At 42.4% G+C, this 22,401-nt stretch overlaps 1 protein-coding gene across 13 annotated transcripts in view; it reads left to right on the top strand.

The window, feature by feature from the left end:
- Positions 1 to 22,401, top strand: part of GAPVD1 (GTPase activating protein and VPS9 domains 1) — a 418,483-nt gene that overhangs the window by 135,823 nt on the left and 260,259 nt on the right. For all 13 annotated transcript variants that reach the window (XM_069241756.1, XM_069241749.1, XM_069241751.1 and 10 more), the window contains exons 5-6: positions 1,827 to 1,961; positions 20,872 to 21,064. In XM_069241756.1, coding sequence (XP_069097857.1) covers positions 1,827 to 1,961; positions 20,872 to 21,064 — 328 coding nt within the window. The remainder of the gene's footprint in view (positions 1 to 1,826; positions 1,962 to 20,871; positions 21,065 to 22,401) is intronic.

A 22,401-nucleotide genomic window follows, 5' to 3' on the forward strand; every position in this document is an offset into this window, starting at 1 on the left:
TCCCCAGGGTGGCATAAGACATGCTGCAGCCCTTAGAGACCTTCCCTGGCCACAGGGCTTTTGGTACCAGGGTTACCAGTTACAAGGGACTTACTGTGTGCCAGGGCTGTGCCAGTTGTGGAGACAAAGGTACAGTTTAGGGAAAGAACACTGGTGCTGGGTCCTAGCACACTTTCATTCATAACTAGCATCAACAAAAGGCAAAAAGTTAGGGGGTAACCATGCCAACAGTGGCATTTTTCTACACATTGACGACAAGAGTAAACTCTCTGAGAAAACATTGCTTGAGGAAAATCTCCAATGGAAGTTCTGCAAAACAAAATCCACTCGGGAGAGGATGATCACTGCTGCTTTGTCTGGCATAGTAAAGGAATGTGACCATTCTGACATTTTGACGTGGTGCTCTAGTACCTTTTTCCTCTGCTAGATTGGATTGAGCTCATTAGATATTGGAGTAGGTCAGCTAGTGCAACTTCATGTGTGATCATTCTGATATACTCTATCATGGGTTAGTCTTTTTAATTTTTTTTATTTGATCAGTGTTTTCCTTCTAAAACATTGGGTTGAAACGCATAGAGACGCTGCCTCTGCTGGAAACAATGTGAATTGTACTGTATGCCTGTTTGTTCTGCTGCATGGTAGCAGAAGATATAACAAGCATTGGCATAGCCAATAGGTCTCACCTATTAAAACTATTGGCTTTGGCATTGTTTTGTAGGCATGATGTACAGCAGTGCAGATGCTTTCCAGTGTGGCTAAAACGAATAAAAAAATGCTACGATGCAGCCGGGCCTAATGCACTTTTTTTTTATTACATAAAGTGCATTAGCGCTGTATGCGTCATAATTGTTTTTATATTATTATATTTCGCCGTGCCGCAGTACAGCATTACTACAAATCTTTGCCAGAGTCGGCAATGGCATGCTGTACAGAAGGAACAAAAGGCAATGGTAGAGCCAGTAGTTTCAAATGCTAGACCTATCAGCTTTGCTAATCCTTGTTTATTTTATTGGGTTATGATTGTTAAAAAGGTAGATAATCCTACTAAACAATACAAATATAATTAACTGGCCCTTTAAAGTGACACTAATCTGTTTTTGCCAACCAGAAACATTTAGCATATCCTATAGCCTGTTTTCATTAACACAGTTTTTCCAAGACTGTCTCCTGGTCTTGATAGTGAGGCATCTTTTCACTAAGGGCCTGATTACTAGTTTGGTGTTTAATTCTGTCCTGCGCTTAAACTCCTGTTCTCACATGGAATGGAACTACGAGTTTGGTTTTATTTAACACATCCAATAATTATTGGATGCATAAAATAATTCATCATTTGTTAAATTTCAGCAGGTCAAACCTGCCGAAATTTAACAGGGGAAACCTTATGGTGTTTACCATGTCATGTAATTTTGGTGGGTTAAGCACCTTCCACTGCACGTTATTCCCTATAAACTCAAAATACGTGTTATTTATCGCAGCTGATAAATAACGTACTCCATGGTTTCATTATTTGTTAGTGGGGGGATAAATAAAGCCTCAACTTGTAATCAAACCCTAAGTGTCTTGTTTATTGGGTCCGATTTGTAGTTTGATATTGTGTGTGGTTGAAAGCGGTCCAGCTACTCTATTATTTTCATTTTTAATGTGCTGAAAAAAGTGTGTGCAGCTAAAACATTTTAGGTTACATTTAGAGCCAAACCCAATCAATGGAAAGATGTTGGTGAGTTCAAATTGCCTTCTTTGCTTGCCCATGAAATATTTTGTTTGTTGTGGCTGTTCTTGGAATAAATATTTGTTATGGAAATGAAAATCTATTTGTATGCTTTCAGGGCTGTGTTGCTGCGTTCCTTGATGTTGTCATTGGTGGGCGTGCTGTGGAAACTCCTCCCCTATCCTCTGTGAACCTTCTTGAAGGTTTAAGCAGGACTGTTGTCTATATGACATACAACCATCTTTTTAATTTGGTAAGTATTTACCCTCATTTTCCCCGCTGCATGGAATGTCACAGGATTGGTGCAGAATTTGATAATGATACAGCAAGGGCTGCTTTGCTTAAGTCTATAAAGTCTATATTAGTCTATTCGTTTTGGTTGACATTACATTCCATCTGCCAACAAAGTGCTAATGATTCAAAGACATTCAAGCACTGATTTGAGACTGAAAACTGGTAACGAGATTACTACAGTTGGATTGTTTTAACCCACATTGAAAATTCAGATAGTTGTTTATTATCCTAATTTTGACTGGGAGCCAATTCTCATGTTTGGCTATATCGAAAAAGAAACTTCTCCTGTCGTAAGTCGTGTTGCAGCCTTTAAGTACTGAGAGAAGCTCATAGTTTGAGCCCTTAAAGCACTGAGTATTATACTCCAAACTTATTGACTTGGTCCTGTTCAGAGCTCAGTGATGGATAGAATGTAATAAAGTAATCTGAGCCTGATCAGTGATTACTGGGGTCAACTACTATTCATGGAGTTTTTGTCACAATCCATGCTGCTTGTTTTTTAATTATTACAGCCTATTTAAAACACATTTTGGCAAACTGGCATCCAGTGGCTTTCGCTGATCTAGCACACATCACAATTGCCTGAGATGGAAAACAATAGTAATTCAATGAAATGGCTTGAGGCAATATGCTGCTGGAATGGCCATTGCATTCACTTCATGGAAATTGTGTCAATGTTGTCCCACATTGCATTGACCGTGTAATTGGGGGAAGCATCACAATTGTCCAACATTGAGGAATTGGATGTTCAATGTTGTTGGCTTTTGATTGGGATCTAAATGAAGATCCTTCTCCCATAGCACCATTCAGGTAAAGACAGTGAACCTTTATCCACATTTGGGTTTTCCAGTGCACAAAAGGTTTCTGCAGTCTTGGTTAGATATTTCCCTTCAGTTTGAACAACACTAGTGCCCTCTTCATATGTATGAAAGTGCAGAATCAGATGTTTGTGCAGTAAATACATTTGTACCTAGTATAGTGATGAGGGTGGGTGTGCGCATGGTGGATGTGATGGTTGAGTAATCTGCGTATAAGATTTCAGGACAAGGTGAATCATTTTTGTAGAAAAGTAGTGATATTCAAAACGTCTACTGTTCTGACACCTCTGCCTACAATCTGTCCAGTAGAACCCACTAGTAGGTGATTGAAACAACCTGAAATATATCAGATATTGAAAATGCCCACCTCTACCAAGTCAGGTGTTACAGGTTCATTATTGTGAGTTTCCGACATAGTTGTCTTTATGCTTTGCTTTGTCTCCAATCCTGCCTGCAGGGCAGATCCTGCGATCACTCTATTCAAGACTGTACTACATTCAACAGTCAGAATCGTACCTTCATGAAGACTGTTAAGTCTTACCTTCATAAAGAATGTTGAGTCTTACCACCCAATCCTTAGTATATCCCACTTGTTGCTGGTTGAGGAAAAAAATCCAATTTAAATTAGACTACCAACTCTATAAAGCCATGCAACTGAACAAGCATACCTACCTGGCCAATTTACTCACTGTTTCTTATAGACAACATGGCATGAGAATCAGGAACTCTGCATTTAGAAGTACCAAGATTCAGAACTGCACAACTCCAGAATCAGTTTTTCTCAGGAACTTAAACTGCTTCCTAGCTATCCCTTCCTGTGATTTAAGAATCAAACCTTCTATTAACTTTCAGAATATATTTAAAAGTGTGGTATTTTGTGATATACAAATGTTTCGTAATCTCCCTCTCTCACCCGTTGCTTCTCATATCTGAGTTACTTGTAAATCACAGATTTTGGATCTGTCTTATATTTGTTTGAAAAGAATCCTAACGTGTTAGTAAGTGCAAGAGCTCTACAAAAACTAGTAAATAAAATACCACAACCTTTTAAGTGTGTCTGTAATTGAGGTGCCACCACCATCTCTTAGCAACAAAAAGTTGTTGGTGATTAACACCTATAAAACAAACCGGGTTTAGACCTGAGAAGATAGCTTGTGTTTTTTTTTTAGGTCTAGTGTAAGCGTTCAACCTCGTGTATACTTTTAGTTTACTTCTTATGGCTTAAAGTGAGTTCTCTTGCCGGTTGCAACGTCCTTTAAACATTCTTGCTCACTAGTGGTCAGTTCTGCCTTTTTTCCTCCCTCCTTTTTCTGTTTCAGAGCAGTGACCAACTACTGTATTATTCCACTTTGGTTTCTTAATCTGTTGCTGTGACGGACTATTTTTGTTACTTCTTTGGTTCCCCCCTTTTCACTGTGGGTGTTTTAGGTTGGTAGGTGCCTGCATTTTATTACAGCATTCTGTTCCTCCCATCTACTCCAATGTAGCTTACATTTGTTTTGGCTTAATTCCAGTGCTGCCCTCGTTTACCTCTGGCTCCTAAAATAAGCTTCTTCTACAAAAGAAACACCAGGTCGTTTAGCTCACTGCTCACGAAAGCCACAATATGTCCTTTCTGGTAGAATGTAGCTAAACCTAGAAGCAATGATGTGAAACTTGATTATCCTAGCATTGCATCTGAAGTCTCTCCAGGGCCTCTCCCTGCCAGCACTCACAACATTGCACGCAGGGCATTGCTTAGCTTCTTTATTGGAACCATCCATCTTCTCGGGCAGGTCTGCTGTTGAAATGGGAGGCAAGAATGCTTGCAAGACTTTTCATTCAGTTAAAGTAAAAAGAAAATACTTTCCCAGTCTTATTTTCCAATTTCTGTTCAGACATTTACACAACGCAAGGTAGTGCAGTCATCTTCTTGTCTCTCCTCAAGGACTTAGGATTTCTGATGTCAGTAGCCACCAGTGACCACCACAACATGGCAGGAACAGACAAAATAATGAGAAGGGGTTGACCAATTTATGTTGCAAGAAAAGTCCAGTTATGAATTTAGAATGCTACAGCTCTAACTCAAGAAAATGCAAGACCTATTGTATTGCATATGCTTGTTTTTTAAATAGAGGCATGATCTACCCTGCCTAAGATGGGCCATTTTATCTGATTGAGCCATTGAAAACATGAGTTAGTTCTGTGAATTCTAAAAGGCAACAGAATAAATCTTTTGTCAGGACCGCTTAACGTGATCTATTATCATGATAGCTCTAAAATTGTTTTAAAATAGAATTCTTAATGGTGATATGATGTACACACTTGGTGTTCTGTGTTGTGATTGCTGTGGAGTGAGAATGTAGAGAAAAGGCAGTATGTCTTGCCATGGCCAGATTTCGTTGACAGAAAGAACATATGGAGGGAACGCTGAACAACGTCAAACATTCCCCTCCCCCACCAGTCACAGATCCGGACTTTAAATTCATCATATTTTTGTGTTGCTATGGTTTACCTAAGTGGGAAGGGTATGCCCAGACGTGGGTCCTGTGCTTACTATGCCACTGGATTCAAGATAGCCTGGCTGATGAGGGGTGATACCCCGAAACGACACAGAGGATGCTTGTTTCCGGGCCAGGGAGGACCTGGCCTGGCAGTTCGGGCTACACTTTTCCCATGGGGAGAACGGTCAAGACTGATTTGCAGATCGCGGAGTCCAAACTGGGGTGGCGTGGTGGGCAAAAAAATTATGGATTTCACCCAGATTATGACCGGAGGTGAATGTTTGACAGTGTTCAGTATTCCGTCCATCATCTTCTTGTGTTGCTAATTTCTTTGACTCCAGTGAATGAGTTATGGGTCATGGATTTTAAATTTATTCAAAGTCTATTTTAAAAATGTTTATGGAAAGTTACCACTTCAAACTTTTCATATATGTCTTGCAGCTGCATACATCCCTTTTGCCTATGTTCAAAAATCTGAGGCTGATAAGGTCAGGTAGAGGCAGAAATCTGACTCTTTGCTAAAGCTCTTTGCTTTATGATGCTGTGCTAATGAATGAATGAATGTGTGTACTCAGATTAAATTATAGGTGTACTACTGTGGTTGCTGGTGCATTTGTTACATTCCCTGTGTACAATAGTATCCGAAAATTCCCATATTTGTGGTAGGCTTACTCTCCTATGTCCATCAGTGGCTTTATTTTGCATTTTGCATTTGTCTTCTCCTTGCCTGTTGGGAGATTGTTGTATGTCTTTCCTGGCCTTTGGTGTTTGTTGTGGCATTTTTTAACATTAAACCATGTTCCAAATTACCCAGAATTCTTGGCAATTTAAGCAGTTTTTAAGTCAGGCTTATTTTTTTTCAGGCTTCTCCTGACAGTTTGTCTACTACGATTTGCAGCAATGGGTACTCAAACCTTTCTGCTCCCCAACAGACTTGAAACCGAAGGTTGAGCATGGAATTAATTCCGAGGCAACAGCTTGCACATCCACGTTACAATCAGAAAAAAGAGTTGTAAAAGCAGTGTGCAGTCATTATGGCCTCAGGGTCTTCTTGACAATGAAGAAATTCAAGATGATAACTTGTGTTCCAATACAATCATCCTGTTAACAGAGGGACTGCTTTAGAAAATTGGAATACAAGATTTCGATATGTTAAAATCTGTATAAAAGGACAATGCTACTGGCCTGATTCGGAGTTATTTTCTTCTGGTGAGGTAGTGAGGCACCCTAATTCCAAATTTCCAAAGCCTTTTTACATCACTGCTTGCAAGACTGCCTAATGCACTGAGGTAATCACTACTGGTAATCTTCCATATGGTGGCCACTAAGGTAAACTTTTCTGACCTGGTCACCATTACAATACAGGGATGTGGAATTCCTATCGCCCGAAGCCCGACGCCCGGGACATCTTGTTTGGGGTCAAGGGCAACAAGTTTTTATGTTTACTTTGTCCTTGGGACAAGTAGGCCCAACCCTCTGCAGCACAAACCCTTTGGCTGCCTGTTTACAGAGAGTGGAACTCTCTGCAGTTGAGGTAATGTGTTTCCAAAAGATAATGCTGTTCGAACTTGTATTTATGGTTCATTATTTGAAATCCTTCATTATTAGGGTGAGTGCTGTAAATAAATGTTTTAAGGTCACACTTCACTACTGATGTTGGTTCCAGTACAAAAAAAAAAACGTGTATACAGGTTTGAAAAGTTTAGGCTATGAGGCTAAGTATAATGCTCCCAGAATGCTCTCTGATTAGATGCAAATGAAGTGTCATTTAGTAAAATGTGTTGGCGCATGCTAGTATTTCCCAAAAATATTTCTAATGGAAAATCAGTGTAACCATTTTCAACACGATTATGGCAAGCATGAAAATAAACAAACACTGACAAAGCCAACTGATCTGACATATTTTTATAAGTCTTTTAGTTTCATCAATGCATGTCTTGTTTTGACATGGCTTTTGTAACACTTTATTGTTGTGGGAGCTATCAGGCCCTCAACACTGTAACAAACACTGGGAAAAAAAAAAAAAAAAACGTTTTTGAACTCTAAAAGCACACGTTGCCACCAGTGGCATAACAAAGGGCCGCAGCCGCCCTCCTGGGGGCCCCTTCAGCACAGCACCTGGCCTGAGTGAGTCTGGAGAGGGGGCTCCTCCATGTTCTTTGCAAAGGGGCACCCTCCAGTTTCGTTACGTCAATGATTGCCACTGTAGTTCCTGACACTGAACAAAACTACTTTGTGTGCCAATATGCTCCTTGTGGAAGAGCAGAATGCGATCGCTCACAGTAAAGCCAGCCGAAAGAGAGAGAAATAGAAGTTTAATAAAAACAAAATGTTTTGTTAACACCAGACCTAATTAGGAACCAAGACCCACATGTAGGTAGCTTTTTGCACATTGCGATGCACAAACCCAGTTTTGCCATTCGGTAACCTGGTTACCGAATCGCAAAACGGGTTTGCAACTCGCAATTAGGAAGGGGTGTTCCCTTCCTAATTGCGACTCGCAGTGCAATGTAGGATTGTTTTGTGACCGCGAACGCGGGCGCAAACCAGTCGCAGTTTTCACCCATTGTGAATGTCACTGTAAACATTTTTTCAGAGCAGTCAGTGGTCCTGCGGAACACTGCCTGCTCTGAAAAAATGAAACGAAAACGTTTCATTTTTCGTTTTTGTAATGCATCTCATTTTCCTTTAAGGAAAACGGACTGCATTACAAAAAAAACAAAAAAACAGCTTTATTAAAAAGCAGTCACAGACATGGTGGTCTGCTGTCTCCAGCAGGCCACCATCCCTGTGAGGGCCGCCATTCGCAAGGGGGTCGCAAATTGCGACCCACCTCATGATTATTCATGAGGTGGGCATTTGCGAAGCCCTTGCGAATCACAGATGGTGCCATCCTACATTCGGATTTGCGACTCGTAAATTGCGAGTCTCTCTGACTCGTAATTTGCGGGTCGCAAATCTGAACCTACTGACATGTGGCCCCAAATTCTTAAAGAAAGTCACAAAAGTGCACCCATGGTATATGTCGTACCCCTATAAAATATTTGTGAACTGTATTTTAGCATGGGTAAATACGATGTGTAGATTTGCTCATGTGAAAATCTATTGAGCATTTGCAAGTTCATTTTCCCTCCAGCCACTTTCTTCCCAACACTGGAAGAAGTTCTGATTCTGCCATTGTCAGGAGTAAATGTCCAACCTTTCTTATTATGGGAAAATATTAGAGAGAAGCTGGTGAAAATCTTTAAAACATGCAGGTTAGTAGGTTTGCAGACTCAAAGGCATTTCAGCCCTGGAACTATTGCTTACTGCTTCCTCCAGCCCCAGTATGCAGATCTGCAGAAAGGTGGATAAATAAGGAAATTGCTACAGTAGGGATTGAAACTGCAAGTATTCAAGCCCTACTAAGGTAGTAGCCCTGGCATAATCAGAGAGGCTATTATCAGAGCTCTTACATAATGAGATTGCTGCCATATTTGTCGCCACACTACATGGCACCAAAGGGACAAGTAGATCTTTTTACAGGACAAGTAGATTTGAGAAGCAACCTGTCCCCTGGACAAGTAGATATTTTAATAAATTCCACACCCCTGCAATACTAATAATATTAGCAGTTTGCATGGATTTTCATTGGACATAAGTAGCTCCTAATACATGAAAAGTCAGAGACCCCTAGCATAGAGCAATGCACAATCCTTTCTCTGGCCTTCCTTCCTCACAAGTCCAAACAGTCTTCCAGACTTTGCTGCCTATGTTACTAATGTTCTCAATGGGCCATCTTTGAGACCTTCACTCACACATTCATGGTTTTCATTGAAGGATATCGCCACTCCCCAGATGTCTGCACATTCCACGTGAGAGATCTTCTTTTTCATGAACCTGACCATATGAACATTTGGTGCCCCTGCCCCATTCATGCATCGTATTATCGCCATTCTCTGAATGTTGGTTTCATAAGGGATGCTCAGTTTTATGAGTTGCTAGCTGAAGCCTGATACGAAGTCGAGGGTCCTACTGCCTCCGATACCTTTTATACTTAGAGAGGCTTAATGACAACTCCATCATTGACATGTCTGTTACATCCACCTACGTAAAAGTTACTTATTTGTTTGTTTTTGTAAATTTGTGATTTGTGTCATAGCCCTATAGTAAGTTGGGGTCAGCTACTTGGTTAACCCTGTTTTCTTTACCAATAAGTGGGCCATGACTCGTAGTTGGAAAGTCCCCAGATTTACTCTCTTCAGTGATCCTGTTCCTGAAGATGAGGGCTTTCGGGAGTCTACGGTTGTCAAAGTTTAACATCAAGCAAAGTGGGAAAGATTTTGTGGGCAGACATTTTCCGTTTTTTCCTTTAACACTGCCAGGCTGGAAAGGTTTCTGATAACACTTCAAAAAGAGTTCCTGAGTTAGACACCCAGCACCTGGCTTGATCTCCTCCATGTTTCATTGGGTAAAACCCGGTTTGAGAAATCAAGTGTTCGATGGCATCTGTCGCTGTAGATACACATGTTCTGCATAGCTCGCCATCTGGTGTTGGGTCGGAGTGTTACAAGTTGTTTTTCTTCGAAGAAGTCTTTCGAGTCACGGGACCGAGTGACTCCTCCTTTTGTCTCCATTGCGCATGGGCGTCGACTCCATCTTCGATTGTTTTCTTTCCGCCATCGGATTCGGACGTGTTCCTGTCGCTCCGAGTTTCGGAACGGAAAGTTAGTTAGTATCGGAAGATTTTCGTCGGTATTGTTGCGTTCGGGATCGGCGTAGTTAGTCAACACCGCATCGAAGATCGACGCGCTCCGGTGCCCTTCGGGGTAGTTTCGATCCCCCGTTGGGGCCTGGTCGGCCCGACCGCGTGTCGAACAACGTCGATGGAACGGACCCCGTTCCGTTTTTGTCCCAAATGCCACAACAAATACCCGTATACAGACCAACATTTGGTCTGTAACCTGTGCCTGTCGCCTGAGCACAGTGAAGAGACTTGCGAGGCCTGTCGTGCGTTCCGGTCCCGAAAGACACTCCGTGACCGTCGAGCCAGGAGACTTCAGATGGCGTCCACGCCGACAGCGCACCGAGAGTTCGAGGAACAAGAGGAAGAAGAAACCTTTTCGATCCACGAATCGGACTCCGAGGAATTCGACGATCAAAGAACCGTGAGTAAGACGTCGAAAACAACACAGAAAAAAAGTGACAAGGCCCAGGGGACGCCACTGCCACCAGGCCATGGCTCCACCCATCAATTCGGTGACCGACCATCGGCACCGAAAAAGGCCAAAACAGTGCTGAGATCGTCCGACTCCGGTCGAGACACCGGCACGCAGCCTTCTCGGGATCGAGAAAGTGCTGGAGAAAAGCAACGACACAGAGATAGCGGTGTAGAAGCGGCTCGACGCCGAGACAGCGGCACAGACGAAGATCGACGCCGAGAGGTTTCGAGGCCAAAAAAGAAAAAAGCCACCTTGGAGCCGAAAAGAGATACAGGCAGGGTTTCGGTGCTGAAACAACCCGTAACCGACCCAGGTCCAGGCTCTTATACAGAGGAACAATCACTGTCCTCTCAGATGCGAAAGCATAAGTTTGAGGAAGAGCTGCAGTCCACCGAAGTGGACCATACGCAAAAACGTATTTTCATACAGCAGGGAACGGGAAGAATAAGCACCCTTCCCCCTATTAGGAGAAAAAGGAGACTGGAGTTTCAAACAGACCAGGCGCCACAAACCAAAATGGTGAAAAAGGTGACTCCGCCACCCTCTCCTCCACCTGTAATTAACGTCTCACCAGCGCAAACTCCGTCACATTCCCCGGCTCACACCACCATGAGCCAAGGTGACCAGGATCAAGACGCTTGGGACTTATATGACGCCCCGGTGTCGGACAACAGTCCGGAGGCATATCCAACAAAGCCCTCACCACCAGAAGACAGCTCAGCATACTCTCAAGTGGTGGCTAGAGCAGCACAATTCCACAACGTAAACCTCCACTCAGAACAAGTCGAGGATGACTTTTTATTCAACACCCTCTCCTCCACCCACAGCTCCTACCAAAGCCTGCCTATGCTGCCAGGTATGCTTCGGCACGCAAAGGAAATATTCAAGGAGCCGGTCAAAAGTAGGGCAATAACGCCAAGGGTGGAAAAGAAGTATAAGGCACCTCCTACGGACCCTGTTTTCATCACCACACAGCTGCCACCAGATTCCGTCGTAGTAGGAGCAGCTCGGAAAAGAGCCAACTCCCACACATCTGGGGACGCACCACCCCCAGATAAAGAGAGCCGCAAGTTCGATGCAGCTGGGAAAAGAGTCGCAGTACAAGCTGCAAACCAGTGGCGCATCGCTAACTCTCAAGCACTACTTGCGCGCTATGACAGAGCCCATTGGGATGAGATGCAACACCTCATCGAGCATCTTCCCAAGGAACTACAAAAGAGAGCAAAGCAGGTGGTTGAGGAAGGGCAGAACATATCAAATAACCAGATACGTTCTTCTATGGACGCAGCAGACACAGCTGCAAGAACAATTAATACATCTGTGACCATTAGAAGGCACGCATGGCTAAGAACGTCTGGGTTCAAACCAGAGATACAGCAGGCAGTGCTCAATATGCCATTCAACGAAAAACAACTGTTCGGACCAGAAGTGGATACGGCAATCGAAAAACTTAAAAAAGACACTGACACTGCTAAAGCCATGGGCGCACTCTACTCCCCGCAGAGCAGAGGAACCTACAGCACCTTCCGCAAGACACCCTTTAGAGGGGGGTTTCGGGGTCAGGCCACACAAGCCAGCACCTCGCAGGCAACACCGTCCAGCTACCAGGGACAGTACAGGGGAGGCTTTCGGGGCCAATACAGAGGAGGGCAATTCCCTAGGAATAGAGGAAAATTTCAAAGCCCAAAATCCCCTACAACTAAGCAGTGACTCAGATGTCACTCACCCCCTCCACACAACACCAGTGGGGGGAAGAATAGGTCATTATTACAAAGCATGGGAGGAAATAACTACAGACACTTGGGTCTTAGCAATTATCCAACATGGTTATTGCATAGAATTCCTACAATTCCCTCCAAACATACCACCAAAAGCACAGAATTTATCAAAACAATATTCCGAACTCCTGGAAATAGAAGTTCAAGCACTATTGCAAAAGAATGCAATTGAATTAGTACCAAACACACAAACAAACACAGGAGTCTATTCACTGTACTTCTTAATACCAAAAAAGGACAAAACACTGAGACCAATCCTAGACCTCAGAATACTAAACACCTACATCAAATCAGACCACTTTCACATGGTCACGCTACAAGAAGTGTTACCATTGCTAAAACTACAGGACTACATGACAACCTTAGACCTCAAAGACGCGTATTTCCATATACCAATACATCCGTCGCACAGGAAATACCTACGGTTCGTATTCAAAGGAATACATTACCAATTCAAAGTATTGCCTTTTGGTTTAACAACCGCACCAAGAGTCTTTACAAAATGTCTAGCAGTAGTGGCTGCACACATCAGAAGGCAGCAAATACATGTATTCCCGTATCTAGACGACTGGCTAATCAAAACCAATTCACTAACAAAGTGCTTACAACACACAAATCAAATCATACAAACCCTTTACAAACTAGGGTTCACCGTCAACTTCGCAAAATCCAACATTTTGCCTTGCAAAGTACAACAATACCTGGGAGCCATAATAGACACAACAAAAGGAGTAGCCACTCCAAGTCCACAAAGAGTTCAAAATTTCAACAAGATCATACAACGCATGTATCCAACACAGACAATACAAGCAAAGTTGATATTACAACTCCTAGGCATGATGTCTTCATGCATAGCCATTGTCCCGAACGCAAGACTACACATGAGGCCCTTACAACAGTGCCTAGCATCACAATGGTCACAAGCACAGGGTCACCTTCTAGATCTGGTGTTAATAGACCGCCAAACTTACCTCTCGCTTCTATGGTGGAACAGTATAAATTTAAACAAAGGGCGGCCATTCCAAGACCCAGTGCCACAATGCGTAATAACAACAGATGCTTCCATGACAGGGTGGGGAGCACACCTCGATCAACACAGCATACAAGGACAATGGAACGTACATCAAACAAAACTGCATATAAATCACCTAGAAATGCTAGCAGTTTTTCAAGCATTAAGGGCTTTCCAACCAATTATAACTCACAAATACATTCTTGTCAAAACAGACAACATGACAACAATGTATTATCTAAACAAACAGGGGGGGACACACTCAACGCAGTTGAGCCTTCTAGCACAGAAGATATGGCGATGGGCAATTCACAACCACATTCGCCTAATAGCGCAGTTTATTCCAGGGATCCAGAATCAACTTGCAGACAATCTCTCTCGAGATCACCAACAGGGCCACGAATGGGAAATTCACCCCCAAATTCTAAACACTTACTTCAGACTCTGGGGAACACCTCAAATAGACTTGTTTGCAACAAGAGAGAACGCAAAATGCCAAAACTTCGCATCCAGATACCCACAAAGGCAGTCCCAAGGCAATGCCCTATGGATGAACTGGTCAGGGATATTTGCCTACGCTTTTCCTCCTCTCCCTCTCCTTCCTTATCTGGTAAACAAATTGAGTCAAAACAAACTCAAACTCATTTTAATAGCACCAACTTGGGCAAGGCAACCCTGGTACACAACACTGCTAGACCTATCAGTAGTACCCCACATCAAATTGCCCAACAGGCCGGATCTGGTAACGCAACACAACCAACAGATCAGACATCCAGATCCAGCATCGCTGAATCTAGCAGTCTGGCTCCTGAAATCCTAGAATTCGGACACTTACAATTTACTCAAGAATGTATGGACGTCATAAAGCAAGCCAGAAGGCCGTCCACTAGGCACTGCTATGCAAGTAAATGGAAGAGGTTTGTCTGCTACTGCCATCATAATCGGATCCAACCTTTACACGCAACTCCAAAGGACGTAGTGGGTTACTTGCTTCACTTACAAAAATCTAACCTAGCCTTCTCTTCCATTAAAATACACCTTGCGGCAATATCTGCATACCTGCAGACTACCTATTCAACTTCCCTATATAGGATACCAGTCATTAAAGCATTCATGGAAGGCCTTAAAAGAATAATACCACCAAGAACACCACCTGTTCCGTCATGGAACTTGAATGTTGTCTTAACAAGACTCATGGGTCCACCTTTTGAACCCATGCACTCTTGCGAAATACAGTTCCTAACCTGGAAGGTTGCATTTCTCATCGCCATTACATCTCTAAGAAGAGTAAGCGAAATTCAGGCGTTTACAATACAAGAACCTTTTATACAACTACACAAAAATAAAGTCGTCCTAAGGACTAATCCAAAATTTTTACCAAAGGTTGTTTCACCGTTCCACCTAAACCAAACAGTGGAACTACCAGTGTTCTTCCCACAGCCAGATTCCGTAGCTGAGAGGGCACTACATACATTAGATGTCAAAAGAGCATTAATGTACTACATTGACAGAACGAAAAACATCAGAAAGACTAAACAACTATTTATTGCATTTCAAAAACCTCATGCAGGAAACCCAATATCAAAACAAGGTATAGCCAGATGGATAGTTAAATGCATCCAAATCTGCTACCTTAAAGCAAAACGACAACTGCCCATTACACCAAGGGCACACTCAACCAGAAAAAAAGGTGCTACCATGGCCTTTCTAGGAAACATCCCAATGCAAGAAATATGTAAGGCAGCCACATGGTCTACGCCACACACGTTCACTAAGCACTACTGTGTAGACGTGTTATCTGCACAGCAAGCCACAGTAGGTCAAGCCGTGTTAAGAACATTATTTCAAACCACTTCCATTCCTACAGGCTGATCCACCGCTTTTGGGGAGATAACTGCTTACTAGTCTATGCAGAACATGTGTATCTACAGCGACAGATGCCATCGAACTGAAAATGTCACTTACCCAGTGTACATCTGTTTGTGGCATCAGTCGCTGGAGATTCACATGTGCCCACCCACCTCCCCGGGAGCCTGTAGCAGTTTGGAAGTTAGCTTCAACTTTGTACATTTGTATATATATTATTTTAACCTTAAATAGGTACATACTTAGTCACTCCATTGCATGGGCACTATTACTACAACACAACTCCTACCTCACCCTCTGCGGGGAAAACAATCGAAGATGGAGTCGACGCCCATGCGCAATGGAGACAAAAGGAGGAGTCACTCGGTCCCGTGACTCGAAAGACTTCTTCGAAGAAAAACAACTTGTAACACTCCGACCCAACACCAGATGGCGAGCTATGCAGAACATGTGAATCTCCAGCGACTGATGCCACGAACAGATGTACACTGGGTAAGTGACATTTTCATAATCTTGCAATATTTTAGGTTTCAACAGGGTCTATAGGGTGTGAGAAGGTCCTGAAGATATTTTGTATGGTGACCCTCCAACGTTTTGAAGGTGGTGTACAGAAATTGGATGTTAATTTTTTTCACTGTTTGTAGTCGGTGAGTTTTTAAGTGACCGAGTGATGTTATGATTTCTTTAAAAGGAGGCATTTTCATGTTGCTCGTTTGTGTAAAAAAAAAAAAAAAACTAATTTTGCAGTAACTTATTACGATGCTCTGAGGCAGGCAATGATACAGTACTCCCGTTTCTTTCATAATTAATTAATTGATACGTTTTTCAAAATGTGCTGCTTGTCTTGGTCTCCTGTCTTTTTGCTTTTAAAGCAGTGCACCGTTTTCATGTTTACAAGATGCTTACGTGAAAATTGAGGGCTATAGATACCTGAGTTGCTCTTGAGGTCACCCTTTAATATTTTATCAGATTTAATATAAATATAGAACTTTTCCATTGGTCTTTGTGTAGTGTCTTAGAAGCTGATATCATTGATGATGAGAACTGCAAGAGAAGTAGCCTTAACGATACCTCACAACATTGGACCTAGATGTTTGGAGTGTCCTTTTTGTCTAATTCTCTTCCAACAGGAGTCTTGTAGATCTTATACTCTGTACATCACTTCAGGACATATGTGATGCTGTGACTATCTCTGGGCCTTCTCTTGTTATGGGACAATACTTTTGACACAGACACAAATGGGAGGGCAGTCTTAGAGGCGAGTTCCTCCGCCAACAAAGGTTGAGGATATTCCACCTGTACCCATATTCCTGATGCCAAGGTTGAACTCTGCAGTTGGGTAGGATCCCATTGTTTTCTTTGTCCAGTTAAACAATACCTAGATCGAGTTTTTGAGGAGAAAAGTTCTGCTGTATTGTTTAATCTAACAGTTGTGACTGTCTACACTGGTGGTAATCCTGTTGCTTTGGAGGCCCAGTGTTCCTCACCACAAGCTTCCCCCAACCATGTGAGCCTTTCACAGTTTCTCGGTAGTTTCCTCCAAAGTGTTTTGAGAGATTGCTTCTCAGGGGCTAGGAAGTGAATATTTTCAGTTTTTTTTTTTTTTTTTTTTTTTAAATTAATTTAATTGAAAACACGATGCCACCACAGAGCATCACATCCGGAATTGAACAGATTTCTTCATGCAGCCGTAGTGCATTGATCAGTAAAATAGTTTATGAAGTTGGGGTTTTATACCACTGTGGTTTACATCCAGGTTATAGCGACATCTTTCCAGAATCTGTTTGTAGACTAACGAGAGCCACGAAAACGTGAATACAAATAATCGGCTACTTCTAGTTTTTTTTGTGTGCTTCTCATTGTATTCACTTCTAATTAATTTGAATCTGCAATTTTTCTAAATCTGAATAATTTTTTGGTTGTTGGTGGTGGGCCAGGCTTATTACATATAAGGATTTTGGTTGATTCAGTTTGAGGCCAAGTCTTTTAAAAACTTAATCATAGCGATTTTAACTTGAGCTTTTAAAAAGTAAATTAGTGGTTTTTTTTTTTAGAATGCTTTCTTTTGACTAGATGCTGTTAGCTAGAGGTGTCACCCCTTTGTCCTGCTCTAGTTGTTGCCAGGTAGCGGAGCCTCAGTTTGGTGGTGGCTTCCTACTTAATCATTGCCATGGCACGGACGTGCAGCAGGTGCGAAAGGCAAGCCCATCTGTGTCTCTGTAGTGGCCAGCACCAGCCACTGTGCTGGTCTGAAAAGTAAAAATGTGGCTGCGAAGGATAATAATGCAAAAAATGTTATCATAACAATTTTAAATTGGATAGATGCAGTTACTATTCTAAATTGATTAATGAGGCTAGGAATAGGCCCAAGAACAATTTTAAGATTATTTCACAGTTTTCTGACTCTGCAGTTTTTGCGCTGCCCTATGTTGAGGATGCAAATCTATTTAGTAATGTGAGTAATTATTTTGAAGAAACAATTGTTAAATTCCAACTGAACATGAATGCACTAAACAATGGAGATTCGTCCTCACTCAATGACGACTCCTCAGAAAGTGGGTTGGAGGGATACGCTTACCTGCTTTTTACCACCTTCAGAAGACGACCTAAAAGATGGTTTCTTGACTTTCAAATCTGGCTCCCCTTTAGACCCTTCCTCCCCACGTATTATGTATCAGATCACCGATATAATTTGTCCTATTTATCTTGACATGTTTTCTGCCTCCTTACCTCAGGATCTAAGCCCAGCTCCTGGAAAAAGCAAATGTGGTTCCCCCTTCTGAAAAAAAACCCCAATGCAGATAAGCCACTGTTATCCAATTTCCACCCTATTTCCTGGCTTACTGCTCCTTCAAAGATTTTGGAAAAAATGGTTGATATTCAGCTCTCTGAATATATAGAAACTTCTAATATGCTACACCTCTCTTAATCAGCCTTCACAGCCAGACATAGCACGGAGACAGCACTGCTGAAGCTCTCTGAGCTTATAAAATGGAACCTAGACCTCGGCTAAAATATTGCTCTGGTTCTACTGGATGTTTTGATGGCGTCTCACAGTCTCTCCAAAGATTTTAGTACATTGACTTTGTGTATTTGGTGTGACTGGATCATCCCTCCTTTGGCTCTCCTCCTTTCTGGAGTGTAGAGTGCAAGCTGTCTGGATGGAACCATACCGTTCAGAAGTGAAAGCCCTACACTGTGGGGTCCTTTAGGGCTCCGCACTCAGTCCGATCCTGTTTAATCTCTGTATCGCCCCTTGCTTTCCTGGTTGAGTTGTATAATATCAAAATCATTTCACATGCAGCTGACGCACAGTTGTTGTTCTCGTACAAAGGAACCTAATAGTAGGAGCTAAGAGGGCTTTCACAGTTTGTATAAAAGCAGTCATGGGATGGCTCAGTGCCAATAACCTACAGAGTTTTTTTGTGCAGCCCGACCCTTTGTCTGGATGGATGGGTTGCTGGAGTGCAACCCCTAACTATTTAATGGGCAGATGGAGGCAGGAACTTGGGGGTACTATTTGAGGTCAGCCTACAGGCACATTGCTTCTGTAGTAAAGCCATGCCTATATATCTTAAGAACACTGAAAAAAATGTTTTCTCTTCCTTGGGATGTGCAGAAATCTCTTGTGCAGGATGTGATCTCATCCCATTTTGCCTACTCCAGTTGCGCTCTATCTCAGCCATTCCGATTACCTGATAAACCGTCTCCAAGTGGTTCAAAACAGTGTTTCAGCGGCTGTTCAAACTCCTAAAACGGTCTCCTGTAGCAGAATTTTGCAAGCAACTCCCCTGGATTCCTGTAAAAAAAAAAAAAAAAAAAAAAAAACAAGAGTTATCTTGAAAACTTTAACGATTGCTCATTGCTCGCTTTGTTATTCGAGTCCTAAGTACCTAAACTTGAGGATCAGATAATACTGTTCCCCGAGATCTCTGTGCTTCAAGAAGGCTAGATGACTGATTGTTCCGCCCTTTAAGAAAAAGAGGCAAGGGGGCTCTTCCTTCCCGCCTCTTTGTAACCAGCTCCCTCTTTAATTAAGAAACACTGTGAATGATACTACTTTCAGCAAATTGCTAACGCCCACTCATTTAGGTACGAATGCTTTCAGTACCCAGTAAGCTGTGTTGAACACTGGGACACTCTTGAGTCGACGCGTGCTTTAGAAGCACATTTATACTTTCACTTCGTAGTCTTTTTTCATCTGTGCTGGACATGAATTCATGAAATGAGCCATGTGCTTCTTGTACAGTAGAATGGCTTAATCAGAAGGATTCTCCTGCGTGTATGTGTGGCCAGCTAATGTTTTTTTGAACCACAGGGCCTCAAACATTTATGTTCTGCATGGGACTGGCTTCCTTTTACTCCTCCCATCAAGAGACGAAAGTGAAAGATTGTGACCGTGCAACCAAATCTTGTATGGATTATTAATTCCATCTCTGTTCCTTCCACTACTCAGACCAGAGTACAGTAACTAATACTACGGTAAAGGCAGTGAGACTGGACTTCATTATTTTGCACTGCCAAACAAGTTTCTCAAAGTTGTTTTGCCTTCTATTTTGCACTTCTTAAACACACCCAGCTAGTTGGCCATTTAGACATCATTGTTAATGCTTTGAATATTGTTAAGGAGTGGAGTCTTCCAGTTCTGTTCACTTTGGCCTAGAAGAATACAACAATCTACTAGAGGAAAGAATCCCTGAAATTACCTTTGTTTTATGACATATTTTATTACATTTTGAGACAGTCGCAATAGAGGACAACATAATAACAATGTAACAGAGCCGCTATGTGCCCCAATCCTAGCCCCTGGCTTCATTCCACTATTTCCCTCCCTGGTCATTACATGCAGAATTGTGCGTCCTCTGCAAATCACAGTTCCAAACCCACATATGATTGAATTTCGTTATCTATAGTTGTGTAGAGTTGTGTTGCAGGAGTCTCTTGACATAATAGTGCCCTCTCTATAGTCCGCCCATGTTCCCCCATATTTCTTCGTATTGTTTGTGTTGAGGGCAGCTCTCTGTTCACGCACCAGTCTGGTCCTCTTTCTCACTCTTCAATCGAGGGCTGAGTATCCTCTTTACATTGCTATGCAATATCCCTTTTAGCCATAGTTCAGCCCAGCCAGAGTAATTGTAATGGTCCATTCGAAGTCAGTGGTCATGGAAATGGCAGTTTTTTAAAATTGTAATTCCATATTTAGAACTGCCTTTCCTGGGAAAGGTGAAAGTGTAAAGGTGTGGAAGCACACTGGGCACCTTGTCACCTCCTCAGGGTGTGTTCACAGCCTGTAGACCCTAAGCGAAGGTCTGTTACTACGCCGACTGCTTGACGTATGCAGATAGTTTTCAGTGTGCTTTGTTCAATGTCAGTACGCCTTCAGCTTAATTGATAGTGGTATTAGGTATTATCAGAAGAAAGTAGGGGACAGAAAATGTACGACTCCACCCCTTCCACAGCCGGTGGTGAGTAGGTGTGCCTGGTGGTTACTGAACCCGCTTACTCTCTGGATGTTCAACCCATGGGGCGGGCTCTGATGTGTGATGGCCTATAAAAGGTGTTGCTACCCAGTGACCGCTTGCAATCTGCTGTGATCACATGGCCAGATGCATGATTCTCTAGCCCAACTTGCTAGCGCGTTTCAGTTTTTGTAATTGTTGTTTTTTTTTTTTTTTTAAATCTCTGATCACACTATCCGATTTTCCCTCCAGGTTGCATTCATGCGGAATGTAATCTTTGGCAACCAGCTAAGAGAAGAAGACCGGATGGCACTAGAAAACCTGCTCGCAACAATACCAAGTAATAAACCAGGGAAGAACAGTGCCATTGATGTAACTCCCTATAGCACCCCCCAGCTGTCGCCGGCGAGCACCCCCGCCAACAAAAAGAACCGCACGCCAATAGGTAAGGAGAGAACTTTGGTTTTCCTCCCAGTTTAGCCACTGCATGAGAAACAAGCATGGAATGAACCCCTGTGAACTTATATTTTTGACCACATAAAACACGTTCTCCGTTTGCCCATTTAATGTTCTTACAGCCACTGCCTCCCATGTGACAGTGACTTTGCGTACATGAGAGAAAGCCAACTGATGACATTGGCAGAGACGCCATGCTGCCAGTATATGTGTGAAGATCAAATCAAAGGCATAATTAATCTGCAGGTTATTCAGCCTCCTGGGTACTTCACTGTGATTGCCAAATGTAATAGTTGCATATCCATGATTTATTTATTCATCTCTGCAGTGCACAAGGAACCTTACATTCCTTCTTACAAAGTTAGGAGGACTGAATGGGGAACAGCTATGCTTCAAAAGAAGCCAGCTATCCTCCCAAAGACCTTGGAATCTGTGTTGTGCATTCATCCAGGTGTTTGGCAAGTGGGATTTCTCAGCAGCTGCGCTTGCCAAGCAGAACGAGCTAGTCTGGTCGCATGTTATATTTTTCTACCGCTATTTATGTTTACAGGTATCTCCTGTAATGAAATAGAAATCACCAAAAAATCTTTATTTGAAATAGCTGAAAGGGATAAAGGATACAGAAGATAAATAAAGGGTTAGGGAGAGCAAAACATACTTAGAATGCAACCATTGACAAAACCAGTAGGTCTGACTTTTTTTGCAGGAAGTGTTCAGTAATAGATGATCACCTTGGACTAAAACAATAGGGAAGATGGAAGTAGGGATCCTTTGATGAAACCGACTGCAGTGGCAGAGTTTAGTTGTACTCTCAAATTAAACTGTTAAGGAAAGGAGTTGGAAGATGAGCATTTTACATAGTAAATACTTTTAACTAAGTGGCAGTATTTTTAATGGGTGTTTAAGAAAGCTTGTGTGCGCACGCCTTTACTTTGTGATCTAAAAAAATGTAAATACAACACTACGGTGTCATGAGTAAACCAAATTGGCATGCAGGCAATATTTGTTGACCGTGCTGCTTTGGAGCACAGTAAGACATCCAAACCGCAAGGAATCCATAAACATAAATAAACCATAAGACCGGCAATAAAATGGTGCTATCAGCAAAGAGCACACAGTAGCTCTAGTATAGCAAAAGGACTGCTCGAGCCCATTCATCAAAACATAATGGATGCACAAATGGGAAAATGTAACCATTCACAAAATTCCATGACCTAAATGTACAACTAACATAAGTAGTGCTAACCCGTGAAAAACGCAGGAAATTCAAAGGCCGTCCTGAAGCCCACTTTCTCTGTACTAATACCTTTGAGGAATTGATGACAA

Source organism: Pleurodeles waltl, chromosome 6 (genome assembly GCF_031143425.1).
Source record: "Pleurodeles waltl isolate 20211129_DDA chromosome 6, aPleWal1.hap1.20221129, whole genome shotgun sequence".
NCBI lineage: Eukaryota > Metazoa > Chordata > Amphibia > Caudata > Salamandridae > Pleurodeles > Pleurodeles waltl.